The sequence below is a fragment of the Oxyura jamaicensis genome, chromosome 1, assembly GCF_011077185.1.
Source record: "Oxyura jamaicensis isolate SHBP4307 breed ruddy duck chromosome 1, BPBGC_Ojam_1.0, whole genome shotgun sequence".
NCBI lineage: Eukaryota > Metazoa > Chordata > Aves > Anseriformes > Anatidae > Oxyura > Oxyura jamaicensis.
In genome coordinates this window covers 75,866,408-75,880,805 of record NC_048893.1, presented here as the reverse complement: position 1 = coordinate 75,880,805, position 14,398 = coordinate 75,866,408, and the positions used below count along the sequence as shown (strand labels likewise).

The 14,398-nt window shown below is 37.3% G+C and overlaps 1 protein-coding gene across 13 annotated transcripts in view; it reads left to right on the top strand.

Annotated features, from left to right (window-relative positions):
* SOX5 (SRY-box transcription factor 5) overlaps positions 1-14,398 on the top strand; it is a 657,473-nt gene that overhangs the window by 385,165 nt on the left and 257,910 nt on the right. For 10 of the 13 annotated variants that reach the window (XM_035311618.1, XM_035311591.1, XM_035311614.1 and 7 more), the window contains one exon: positions 12,783-13,014. In XM_035311618.1, the coding sequence (XP_035167509.1) occupies positions 12,784-13,014 (231 nt within the window). In that variant the 5' untranslated portion in view covers position 12,783. The remainder of the gene's footprint in view (positions 1-12,782; positions 13,015-14,398) is intronic. The other 3 variants (XM_035311626.1, XM_035311636.1, XM_035311645.1) reach the window with 1 other exon arrangement.

The following is a 14,398-nucleotide window of genomic DNA, read 5'->3' as shown; positions in this document are numbered from 1 at the left end:
GGATTCAGTGAAATTCTCCAGCTAAATGCTGGTGGGTTGTTTGTTTGATGAATAGATTTCTACATAGATATGGCCAATATGTATAAAAATAATAAAATATATATAGTGTTGGGATCTTTTGGCAGGCTGGATAAAGAAACTTAGTTCTGCAGTTACAAAATACAGTACTTGAACAGACTATTTAATTTTTCCCCTTGATCGCATGTCAGTATGCACAAAACTATCAGGAAAATTAATGATACAAGTTAAGTAATACAAACAGCAATCGCCAATAAAATGTTTTCTCTTTTAAAAGAGAATCAGAGCTTGCAAAGCTTTTTATAAAGGTAGTTAAACATTCTTATCTCTTGTGTAGAAATAATAATTTAAAAAAAAATTGCCAGAAAATTTGGGTGCCAGAAAGATTCAGTAAATTATGTGGGGTCACTTTATGTGAGGAAGCTGTTGAGTTCTTAATGTTGTGTCTTAGTAACCCATGCACAGTCAGGAGCACACTTGGCAAAGAGCTACCTGCTCAGTTTCCATGTTTGTGCTGCTTCAACAATGATCAACCCCACAGGACGTTGCCATACTGCAGAATTAAATTTCTGCTATATATTTCAGTTGTTCAACCAATCCTCTATCCGAGATGTCATTCAAACAATTATAGAGCTTGCCAGATGACTACTTACCCAAATCAAAAGCTATTTATTACCTTTTTGAAATTAAAAATTGGACAGTGGAACTTCTGTGTTGCATTTTGTATCCAGTTCATGGTGGTGACATTGAAAACATAACTGATTGTCTGCCTGTGATAAAACTAGGGAGGTGTTTGTCAGTGGCTGATACAAATGAATCATTTTTTCTCAATGTCCCAGTTTAATATGACTGTGATTATTCCTAATCAATTCAATTATTTGCACTAGGTAGCCCATGCAATGACTGGGCATCATTTCCCTGTTGAGAAGTGTTCTTTCCAGTGCCATCATCAGATGCATCAGCAGGCCTTCTGGGAGACCTCCCATTTGCAGCCCATGCAGTATCTTTTTATGGGGATATAGTGCAAACATGGTCATTCTTGAGTTGTTCTCGGTGCCCAGCCCATGTACTTGGAAAAAAAAAAAAAAAAAAAAAAAAAAAGAGTGGGGATAGTAGACTAAAACAAAGTGGGAAGAAACTTTGGTTATTTGTTTTTGTTTAATAGATAAGTTAATTGCCTAAGATGCTCAACACCAACACCCCTTAGCCTGAAGGACTCTGAAGGTCCTCTGTCCCTGGGTTATGCAGGCCAAAGGTGCCCCTTGAATTCCTCCTTCACACAGTGGTCATTTTGCTGGTAGCAATCATGACATACATTTTAGATCTGAACATCTGGATTCAGACTCAATTATAATATAATTAGGTGTATTCCCAATGCAGAGAAGGTTTTTGATGGAAGAGGTCTTTTCAAGAAAGCTATTATACCACTTGTTACAGCAATAGCAGTTGGGTTTACTTTACTGTAATGTATATTTATTTTTTTCAGAAGACTATAGCTCTGTTCTGAAGTTGGACCCTCCGTGGCAATATGTGCCTTTAACTGCTAGATTGTTTTAATACATCGTGGTGAAAACAGTTATACGCAAGCACATTTTAATGGTGATTTTTTAAAAATGTGTTTCAAGGCAGCATGTGGACACTGTGATGTAGGGGAAGAGCCAAATGTTTATTTTAAGATGTGTTTGAATGAATCTGCCGACATAAACTTGCCAGTGCTAAGAAAGAGGGGCTCTGCCCCTTTTAGATCACAAAGGCCTCTCAGTGGGAGATGGTTTTAGTAATGGAAAAAACAAAAAAGGTTCCAATACGTGGTGGAGGAGGTAAAATAAGCAAACTGCAGTGGATTATTGCTTCTCTCCATCAAGGCTTCTTTATCCTTGCGAGCTGGGTCAGTGGTCAGCATGTTAGACACCCCTCCCTGTTTTATCCATCCCGTAACTGTGTTCTTTGACAGCGCTGGTTTATACAGCTGGGGCTTTGTGGGGCCTTATGGGAATTGCTATTGAACAACAGGCATGAAGGTAGACAAAGCACCTATGGAAGGGTGGATGGCAGACTTCCTCTGAGGTTCCCTGGGGGAAAAGATACTACTTTCCGGGATTCTTGACTGCTTTCCACCCACCCCAAAAAATCCCAAAGATTTCGAGAGGGGACACCTTTCTACAACCGCGTTTCAGTGCTGTTGCTCACTGTTCTAAAATAAAATTAGAGACTCCTCATGGTCCTAAAGGTATACTGTATGTATAGAATGGTCTCTCATTTTCATATTTGTGGATTTGTTTTTATTTAGAATAATGATATGCATTTGTTTGTGCATGGGTTTATGTGCGCTGTATGGTTAACAGCTATGCATCAATTATGTAACTGCTCCAGCAGCATCTAGGGTTAACATTTGTTAAGATGGGTAATTATCAGCTGTTTGTGACTTGCAATAAATATTGGTCTTTCTCTTGAAATTTGACAGGCATTTCTTGAATCAACTATAGCAAAAATTCAGCTTGTAGTCAGTGGTGGGTTGAAGTCAACACACTTTCCTAGGTGCATAGGTTCTAGCGGTGAGGAAGCATGTTCGTGTCTGCCACCATCAATTTAGAGAAGAGTTCAGCAGCACTTTAAACCGAACACAAGACATTCAGAAAGCTAAAATGACAAAATTTTCGCGGCTTCTACAAATACCACTGTGAGTGAGCAGGCATGTGCCGTGATAGATGATTACACCATGCATTTGTTAGTGTAGATTTTTAGTTCTTACAGGTTTGTGAATAAAACTAGGAAAACAATATAACAACTCTCAACCTTTCACAAGACAGCTGAAAGCAACTTTCATGGTACAACATGCACAGCAGTGAAGCCAGAGCCCTCGCATCAGCCCATAAACTTTTCTCTGTTTTTACCCATAATGCGATGCATCTATTACAACAGAGATGGCATGGTTCTGTGGGCAATCTGCAGCACGATATACAGGCACAAAACCACCTGAACACTTGAAATAAAAATTCATCTTCTCTTTTGGAATATCGTCAAAATGTCTAAGTAAAATTATTTAACCATTTTTTGTTTTACTCTATTTGTATTTCAGAGTAGTTTTCAGAGGCAGCAATTTTCACTAGTTTCTGAAAGGCAACATCTGGGCTTTGGAACAATCTCTTTTCAGCTTTGGAAATTCTACCTCAAATTGCTTAGACATTATAGATGTTCACATTTTTTTTTATTATTTTTTTATTTTTTAACATAATAGAAAAGCAATAATGTATTTATTCCCTGTCATTTTGTTTTCAAGTTCAGTTTGATTTTTCTTTCTCAGGCTCTCCAGGATTATTTGTTCCTGGGCCAAGAATGCACCTGTCATGTATAAACTCCCCAAAAGGGGAGGGGGGCAGACACATGCAAGTGAACAAAAAATAATAAAAATTCTAGGCAACTGGAATTAACCTGTTAGAAAGAAAATGTTTGTATCCATTAAAGACATTTGCCAAAGTATATTTTTGCATACATACACACACACACACACACACACACAAAACTTTTCACTGTGCTTGTAATTCTTAATGGTGTGCACATGCTCTCTGAGGCTCCAGTTCTGCTCCCACTAAAGTTGCTGAGAGGCTCAGTATTTCTGTGATTCAAATTCAAGCTATGAATATATATGCGTGCATACTTTACTATGGTATCAGTTTTACCAGCAAATGTACAATATACATATGGATGGATGTGCAAAAGTGTTGCTGTGTTTATTTGCATTTTTGTTAAAAAGCACACATGATGCGAATGAGTATCTAAATGATGATTGGAGCAAGACTTTGTATAAGAATGACAGAACAATACTTCAAGTTCAGATGCATAAGCATCAGTGGATACATTGAATATGATTTTAAAAGTGCACTTATTTGTGTTTATGAGAATCACTCATGCATGCAATGTAAACTTCTTACTCTAAACTTACTGGTAGGTGGGGAAATTCAGAGTGAAGTAGGAAATTTTTCTAATTTTTGTTCCTTGTTCATTTATGATTGTATAAAAACTGGTGAGGGAAAGCTGTTATTTAAAAAAAAAAAAATCCATGTGTTCAGTTTAATATATAAGTAGGGAAAACAAGGGGAAGAGAGAGAAGGGCTTGAAGCTTGATAGCTATTTCTTTGTAACTCACATGATGAACTTATAGGCTGGTGGAACAGTGGGAAAAGCTGTGTCATAAATTAGCTAGATCTCAGTCAGAAGGATGGATTCTTGTTCTGAAGTCTGGACATCTTTTGAGAACTTTTACTATTAATGTTGATTCCAGTGGAAGTAATTCATCTTTTAATAATGCTTGAAGAAAATTTTATATCAGCTTGATTAGACAAAGAATACGAATGACCAAGAATAAGCTACCTATATTGCAGAAGTTCTAGTATTAGCTAACTTTTCAGAATGAGCCTGCACTTCCTTGAATTTCTTTGTAAGAAGTCATTCATAACTGTCGTAACGTTAAAGCTTTTTCAGCTTTTTGCCTTCATTTCACTCACTGCCACTGGAAATTAGGTATGCATGTCTGTATGTGATGTATGGATTCCTTGTAGAATGCAGCACAGCTCTCCCACTCAGCGTCTGGAGACTGACTGATTTCTGTCATTTTCAAGAATTAGTTTGTACGGCAAAGTTTCAAGGCCTGAAATCTCTAATTATTTGACTAGACTCCTGTTGGTAGTTCAACAGGCAGAAGTGTGGTGATTACTTAATGTCACGGTGACTGTGATGGTTCTTTCGGTGGTGATCAATTACTAAAACTCTACATGAAAATAAAACCATAACTCTGCTAGTTCTATTGTGGCATGAGGACAAGCACCAAAAGTTAAAATAAATAAAAAACCATAAGCAAACCAAACCAACCAAACAAAAAACCCACAAGAAGTATGGGGAACTAAAGCGTGGGGGGAGGTACATTTCTAAAAGGCTGGGGAAGGGGATAGGAAGATAAGAGTTAATTTGAGGATGCACTGGAAATTAAATGAGCTTGTGGATTTAATTCAAAATCATCCAAGCAGAGTCTTTTGCATGGAAGAAGCTAGTGATCAGGCTTGGTTTACTTGAAACATCAACAATGACTGCATCCTGCTGTTTCAGAGTTTGTGCTGATAGATGCTCATCGTCTTTGACACTGCACCATTAATTTTGTAGGTTGCATGTGCTATAACCATGTTTTCACTACATGGCTTTGTTTTCAAGAAGTTCTTTAAAAATCCATGTTTTGAAGTTTGATCTTTTAGAAACACACTTTTCAGCAGAAGAAAAGACAGATCATATTTCTGTTTTGGAAACACACTATTAGATTTTCAGTTTTCTGAATCGACTTACAAACTAGTGAAGAACAAAAGGCCTAGGAAGTTGACATGAACGGAACATGTATGAAACAAAAGCAGGATACCAGGTTCTCATGCTACAGCTGTGTTTGCATGTATGTCTCTGGGGAAATCACTAAATTTCCCTGCTTTACATCTACTAGTTATAGTAGAAAACGGGGACAATAACCCAAAGTCCTGTTTGAGATCTACAAAACAATTATGCAGTATTCTTTGCAGTAGTAGAATAGTGTCTTGATAGGAGTTCCTTTATCAGCTTTCAAGTTCAGTTGTGGTTGAGGTTTGGTTTGTTTTATACTAGAGTATTTCATTAAAATAACTTTGTTGCACACAAAGAATCTACCTGCTTCAAAAGGTCAGTGAAAATTTTTGCATAATACGTATTGGAAACATTCAACATTTTTTTTCACATCATATTTTTCCTGAACTTGATTGCACAGTGTTTTTTCACACATGAATTCCTTGCAAGTGCAAGAAAATGGAGATAATAAATTTTTAGTTGAGAGCATAGTGTTCATAGAAAGGGGTGATTATTTTTTTTTCATCTTTCTAATAAAAAAAATGTTCTACAATATTTTTTTTAAAAAAATTATTGAAAGACACTGGTAATGAATTTCTTATTGGAGCGTTTTGAAACTTGTCAAAATGAAATCACTGGAATTTTGAAAAATATATTTTCTCAGAAGACATTTTCTACAGTATGTAGGATATCAGGTTGATTGGTTGTGCTGCTGTGGAGACACCAGAAAACTTCAAAATAGATGGAAGATAGCATATTCCCTGCCCATTTTATATTCAGGATCTTCTAAACTGGTTGTAGTAAGAGATTATTACCCCATTTGGTGAGAAAATGTGGAAAGCAAAGCTGAAGGAGAAAGAAAAGGGAGAAAGTGAGTTGGGTGAGGTAGAAATTACTGGGTGGCCTTAAGCATAGGAGTACTTGTGGAGGCTATAGTAATAGGCAGCCTCTCAGAAATATTGCACAGGCTATGCCACGGTGATCTTAATATGTATTAACGAAAGAAATTTATTCACAAAACCTTCTTTGAATAACACAACTTTTTTGTAGCATGTGTGTGCATTTTTCAAGATGGCTGATTGATACGATCTTCAAAAGTAATAATTAAGAGATTATTGCAACTCAGTGTGAGTGACAGCTGAGGGTGCGTTTCATGCTCATTTATTGATTAGCAGACTAGAGATGTTTGCTGCTTGCTTTTTTGTTGTTTTTGATGTTGCTTTTTTTTAATTGTAAAATGACTGCAGTAAAGAATTCCAAACCAGGCTGCAAATGACTCAAAGATATTGCCAAGCGAAGTCTGTTTTTAGTGGTATGTGTAGAAACAAGTCGGGCTTCCAGTTCCCAGTGGGACAGAGTGTGGGAGTCTGCCACCCTTACTCATGTTGAGTAATACCTTATTACACAAGTAATCCTGTCAAAATGAACAGAGTTGTTTTTTTGGAGGTACCCGTTATTCAGCATACAAAAACACTGAGTTTGGGGCCAAAATGGAATGGAGACGGTCATTAATATTAATTGGCACCTTTTGGTCAGACTGTCTGCAGAGAGATCACAGGTTCAGTAAACCTGGGAAAATGAGCTGCTTTATTTGTACTAAACGTGAGCAGCGATTAGGCAGATATATTGCTGACAGTTGGAAAAGCTTGTGATTGTGCATCTGTGTGTGTACGTATGGTACACATTACATGTATGTATATGCGATATTGCTGCTGTCTTTAATCATATATCGTTTTGGGGGGAAAAAGAGAATCTACAGGATTTCCCTTGTGTACTTCCATTAAAGGGCACAGTCCCTGCAGATCAGGAAAAGAGATAGAAATCCTGCTGCAGTTCGTGAGACTAGTTTAATTTACAGCATGTGGCTTGAAATCAAGCCATCTTAGCGAGTAAATTCATGATGCTGTTGTTAGTTTGAATTAACTTCTGCACTGTGGCTAAAGGATGAAATCTGGCTGTCGTGGCTGTACGTCCATCCTTGTGCATCTGTTCACAAAGCATCTCTTTGCCTCCCTCCTCTCTGCGGGGCCGAGCGATTTAAACTCTGCCCATGAGAAAGAATGAGTTTTTTAGCTGCCAGAGAAACTCAAGAGGTGAACGTTTTCATGCTGATTCAGAAACTGGCTATGCGACTCCAGTCAGGCGCTGTCATGCCTGGTTATGGTGAGAAAACAACAATGCCTCTCTTGATAAGGGAAGAAAGAAAGTCTTGCACAGTCAAAATTCTGACATACAATTTAAATCATCTCCCTACATCCTGTAGACTTGGAGCTGTCAAAAAGGCAAAGCCTGTGTTTGAATGGAAAAGCTTTTTATTTCTTTAAAAAGTGTACCAACTATAATTATCCATAACTATGTGGTCCTGTTTTAATGCTGTTTTATAATTACAGGTCTTAATGCTAGATTATACAAAGTAATTTATAAATAGTCAGAACAGAGGGACTTTGGGAGTTTTTAACCTGTAGATTGCTGTAGGTTGTGGCAGCTGACGGGATTTTGCCTGTATATGTATAGTGTTAGCTGTGCAGTGATTGATGAATCCCTTAATTAACTCCCAACAAGTTAAGATTTATGGCCTCATATCTTTTTCTCCTGACACATCTGTGTTTGTCACTTTGGAAGACATGGATAAGCTATTTCTCCAAAAGCTTTTGTGGGTATCTGAAATGCTTCTGAGGTATTTTGCTTAATGTAAAAAGATTAGAGTTTTATGACATAAAATTTATGAAATTTTATGGCATGAGCAATCAAATTGGGATGGATGCTAGTTGTGTGCTAGAGGGCACTATCTCCTTGAATACTGGATACAGTTTTAGATTTATTTGGGGTGAACAACCATGTATCAAATGAACGAAAATGAACAAATGTAGTGGGGGCACTTAAATGAGGTTCTGTTAGAAATAGTAATAAAGAAATAGACCTGTGGAAAGATTGCTTTTTGAGACACTGAACTCAAGGAAAAAAACAAAATGATGTTATTTGGTAGCCCAAAATTATATGGGTGGATCCATTACTTGTACATGGCACGAGGAAACAGTTCATGTGGATGCAGTGCATCTCTTCCTCTCCAGTGGGAAAATCCAGCCACGCTGAAGTCAATCTGGAAACACTGAGATCAATAGGCACAGAGCATCAGTTTAAACCTACAAAGAGTCAGCTGTAAATTGAAAGGGAGTAAAGAAATATGTGGAGAACATTCTATTTTAAGATGAATCACACCAAGAATTTGTGGAATAAGAGTGTTTTAGAAGAGTGTGTTTACTTCTCTGACCCCTCTAAAAAAATAAATAAATTGCTACCAGAAAAAGCATTTATTTTACAAAAAAATAACAAAATTCTGCATAATAACAAGTGTTTCTGAAGACAGAAAAAAAAGAATCCCTTTACAAGAAATAGGGTTGTATTTGAATTCATCACTGGATCTAAGTCTTCAGTTCCATCCTAACCTGTGATAAAAATCAAGTATGGGCCTATGGTTTGTAACTCAGATGTGTCTCCGCAGTGGGCTGAGTTCTGCCTGCTTCCCACGGCATCTGAACATTGCTGATTTAGGTTGTCTAAAACATGAATATATAGGTATTGTATTTGTATTCAATAGAAATGATTTTCAAAATTAAACTAATTTCAAAATTTAACTCTTGCTGTAAATCTTAAGTGGCAAGACTCCATCTGCAGAGATGCCCTTTTAGATGCAGTTTCTGGTCCACTCTGTTCCTGCTTTTCTGAAATTTATATCTTGGTTTTTATTTTATTTTTTATCCTATCCCTAAGTAATTGATGTTTGGGAAAGCAGCATTTACTGTTTCATTGTAATTACACACTTCTTTCAGAGTGGTGTAATTGAAAAGCTTTCTGTGTTTCAACTAGTCGGAAGAAAAGACCTTTAAGCCATGTAAGTTGTAAACCATTGTGTTATCCATGAGGGAAGGTCCAGGGTATTTGCAGACCTTTATTAAGATGGTATCATCCCAGTCCTTTGTTAATAAATAAATAATTAGACCTAGATCTGTTTAAAAGTGCTCAGGTTCCGATAATGTTGTTACTCAGAATTTAGCTATTTCCCTGTTAATACCTGGTATTAGCTCAATAGGAAAATGAGGAGGTACAAAAAGAACAGAATACGAGGATACGGACTGTGAGAGCATTTCAAATTCAGAAGAGGGACCGATAAAGACCAATAAAGCTGTAGAAATAATGGAAAGGCCAGCTGTGAATGAATTTGCCCAGTATCATGTTGTCTTATGCTTGTGAAGCTATCAGTGATTTGATCCTTTGCTGCTGTAGACTTTGGTATTTACTGTCCTTTTGGAAGACATTTCCAGTTGAACTAGATAAGGATTATTTATTTAAAAAAAAAAAAAAATCTTGCATGTGCTTGTTGAAATTTCTTAGCTGTTTGTAAGCAGTAATTTCTGTGAAACTGTAATGTTTGTTTGATGTTAGAGGTGGTGATGAGATGTCTGAAAGGGTAGATTATGCCTAACTCAGGCTGGCTGTGGGCAGAAATACCTCGAAGACAAACTGCAGTTGTTGCCTGTGCTGTGTGACCCTTACCCAGTGCTGTGCCACTGTTCCTCTGCGTGTCCTAGTCACTTGGGAAACTACAGCAGGTTTGACCAGTAAGCTTGCCTTCTTAGCCACATTAGCAGTTTCTCAGCCTTTTAGTATTATGATGGATGGGTACACGGCTTGTAATTTAAACTGGGTCTTAAAAGAGCTGTGTGAGGAAGGAAGAAGCTGCTGCTTCGTTCGCTGGTTTTCTCTCTGGCCTACAGTCCAACCCATAGGATTTTTAGTTCTTGGTAATTGTTTTTCCTCATGCATAGCGGTAGTCACCTCTATTGCCTTCTTTGCCTATTTTTATAAATTCCCTGAAAAAATGATGTCATCCCTGTTGGGAACAGGTTACAAGCAGAAGGTAAGTGATGACCTGTAGCACCTTACTGTAGTGGAAACCATATATGCATTATAAAGTTAGCAGAAGAGCTTCACTTTGACGTGGTAGTCAAACTCTGCTTGTGAAGTGGTGTGGTAGGACCCATGGTTGTTGTGGTTTAATGTCAGTAGGAGATTTTCACACAACTTGGGTATATAGTATATAAAACAAACCTTCAGTACAAAGGAGGGTCTTCTTTCTCTATGTTATATTGTCAAATTGCAGTGGAGAATTCTGTAGATGATTTACAATATTTTTTGTCATCTTATCAAAAATATAAATATCCAAAATATAGAACATTACTGTGCAATAATTGAGTAATGATTTTGTATCCTTCCCTTTTTGTTTGCCAAAACTCAGACAACCATTTAGTGCTGATTGTCAGAGAGATTTTATTAAAAGGCAAGCTCCTATTAAGGCAGTGTTGAAAAGAGTAACCAAAATATTACAGTCAAAATCAACAGAAAATTTATATATTGGTGCAGTGCAATGCAAAATATGAATAATTCACATTAACTTAAGGAAGGACTTGCATTATTTCTGCAGAAGAAAAGCTTGGGATCTGTCACATCAAACATAGCTGTAAAATGCTGAATTCAGTGGGCTTGTAGAAAACTGCCAGTAAGAGTCTATCTAGTGATCTCTGTCTTCATACATATGCTTCTGCACAGACACGTAGGTGGGAAAGCCTAGAAGACAGAATTCAGGTAGGATGTATGAAGTGTTAGTCTGTTGGACTAAGTCAAACATTAATAGAAAATACAGATTGTTTCTCTATGTACAGGCAATAGGTGGTGTTCAGAAGAACAGGCAATGTGCAGCTGAGTATAGGCTCTGGTAGGGATTTTTTTAATCTGATTTTTTTTTTTTTTAAAGTATAACCTAACTTGGCTCAGGAGGTAAAGTGCAAAATGAGATCATTAGAAACAAAGCAAGTCTTAACAAAGGGCTGTTTAAAGTCACTGTTTGTTTTCAGACCCAGTTGACTGCTGCTAAGAACCATTTCGTGCTCAATATGCCAAATAGTATGGACATGCTCCACCTCACAGCAGCCCCACACATGGTTCAAGGGACTGCTGGGCTTTTGAAATGCAGTCCTTTAACTATGAAGTGGAAAATCAAAATGGGGTAATTAGAATCATAGATGCTATATTTTTGAGGAGGAGCAGTATTACTTCAGCCTGTCTTTTTAACTTCTATGTACCTTCAGTTTCCTTGTTCATAACTTCTATTCCATTAAATATTTCTCATTTTTCTTTCTTATCTTCTTTTGACTTTGTCTGTAGGATTTGTTACTTTTCATTCCACTCCATATTACAGATGCCCCAGCTTAGCACAGTGTCCCATTATGCCATCTGTGCGCATACCCTGATTTTTGTGAACAATGTTGCTGTAATTAATCCCAGAAGTCACTTGCATTTTAATACTCCACTGGACTCCTCTGTTTTGAGGACCACGCAGGAAGTGTTCTGGGTTCAGACTGACTTATAAAGTCTTCAGTAGTGCCTGGTTTAGATGAAAACTTCCAAAGACGTAAGGATCCTCTCAGCCTTTCTGAAAGGTGAAGATGCACACATATTATCAAAATAATGTTAGAAGACAATCACAAAAAAATTGGGGAAGTGGGCCTGAATTTAGAGTCAGGATTTTTTTTTTTTTTTTTTTATGGTGTGTGCTGTATGTATCTTCCCTTCATATACTTTTTTATATAGAGATGTGAATTAGGTTTATATGTATATTTTTCTGATCTGGCTATAGGCAGAAAGTTTAGGATATCTTGACAACCATATCAGTTTAGGGTATCTTCATTCACTTAGTAGAACCCTGAATTTATGTTGTCAAAAAGTTTAGATTATTAATGAGCAAATGTTTAATTGCTTCATTATCACAGATATGTGAACCTGAAAAGAATCTCTCAAGGCGACTGTAACACACTATCGTTTTCATGGATGAAGTTTTATATACTCAGACATTTTGACTTGACAGCAACCTATTTTATTTTGCTTTGTTTTGTTTTTATTTTATTATTTTATTTTATTATTTTATCAGTTATGGTTAAATACATGCAGATGGTTATTCCTTTAAAGCTAAGTTGACAATAGCTTGTACTGGGAGACATTCTATCTTCTTACAGTCTCTTGCAAATGCAAAACCAGATGGGTATTTTTTTTTAAAGGAATTGCATTTCATTATACAGTCTTCTTAGGTGAATTTTCATGTTTAAGAAGCCAGAATACAAAAGAGTGCTATATTAGTGTATTATTCTCACAACAAACAAGCCACTGTTCTGTTGCTACCTGCTTGGCCATTGTTCCCAATTGTGTATGCTTTGCTGTGGTATTTGGATGGTTTCCTGCTCTCTGCCAGCACAAAAAAGGCATTTCTGTTACAATGGCCCCTAACCACACAATGACGGCATTAAGGATTTATTTGGAGGTTTCATTATTTTCTCCTCTTTTGTTCCTTCCAGGATGTCTTCCAAGCGACCAGCCTCTCCGTATGGGGAAGCAGATGGAGAGGTAGCCATGGTGACAAGCAGACAGAAAGTGGGAGAAGAGGAGAGTGACGGGCTCCCAGCCTTTCACCTTCCCTTGCATGTGAGTTTTCCCAACAAGCCTCACTCTGAGGAATTTCAGCCAGTTTCTCTGCTGACGCAAGAGAACTGTGGCCATAGGACTCCCACTTCTCAGCACAACACAATGGTAGGTTTGCTAATGGTCTATTGTGCTTACATCCATTCTTTGAATTCTGTCTCTACAGTAGTTTGGCATCCAGATCTGTACCTTATGGAGTATACAATGCAGAGTTACACATACAGAACATACTACAATAATGTGAAAGCTCTGACCTAGCTGGACTGTCTTTACCTTCCGCTACAAATGCCAAATCCCTGAGAGTGCAAACTCCACTTTTCCTCACCTTTGCCTGCTGGCATTTGGGGTGCTAAAATTTTTTTAGCTACATAGATGTGAATTTGAAGTGTGTGTGTTCAGCAAACAGTAAATGGTTTTGGAACACTGTAAGTGAGAGTCATGTTTGGCATGTTGTCTGAAATATCACCCCAATGCCAAGTTTATGCAATATTAAGGCACAGAAGTCTGTATAAAGGGTAAAAAAAGAAAAAAAAAAAAGAAAAAAAAGAAAAAAAAAAAGGGCGAGAGAGAGAGAAAAAAGAAAGAAACTTGGGGTTTTGTCTGATGTGTATTTTACATGCCACACATGCAAGGGAATTTACTATGTTTACAGTATTAAATCAGCCTACCACTGTTTCACATATGAATTACCACCTTTTTGTGCACTTTACAAATGACTGTGCACTTCAGTCACCATGGTTAGCAGCCCTCTGGAAGTCCAGACATGGCCTTATGTAAAAGCCGACAAACAAAAAGGATGAGAAAGCAATGCCGCATTGCTAACTAGTAATGTAGTGTCGCTATTGTGAGGTGACATGTTTTGACCCTTAATGTAGAGTACTGTGATACGTTTTTATAAAGGTTGAAAGGTGCAGGGAAAGGCATTGAAACCCCAGGACTTAGGCACCTCGACAAAGCTGTCTGTGTGAGCACACTTACACAGCTCTTGCCTGTTTCCAAATTGACTGCAACTTTTCTCTTAGTCCCCCACTTTGACAAGGGCACTGACAATTTCACTTTAAGTGAAGATAATGAATGGACCTGCATATTTGAAGGCTTTTAACAAGGCATTGCCAAATAGGTGATGGTGTGTTCTCATAAAAGCCTGCAACAGCTCCATAGTGGTATTTAAGCCCTTACAGCTCATTACGCATATGTAACAAGCCCTATGTAAAAAGCCTCAGGGATTATTATTTCTCATAGGACCAAGCCACAGGGTATTCACTGAAGCTGCTCTCCTAAACAAAATAATTCGCTGATCCCAATCAATTTTTTCTTCCTTTTTAGTAAAATGTTTAAGTTCAAACAGTGGTTCAGAATATCAAATTTTGTTTTATTTTGTGTTATTGCAACTTCTAGTTAATAAAGAGCCTCATTGGGAAAATTACTCATGGACAGAGATGTCTTTTTTCTTTTTTTTTTTTGCTAACTTATATGCTTCTGATCCTTTATC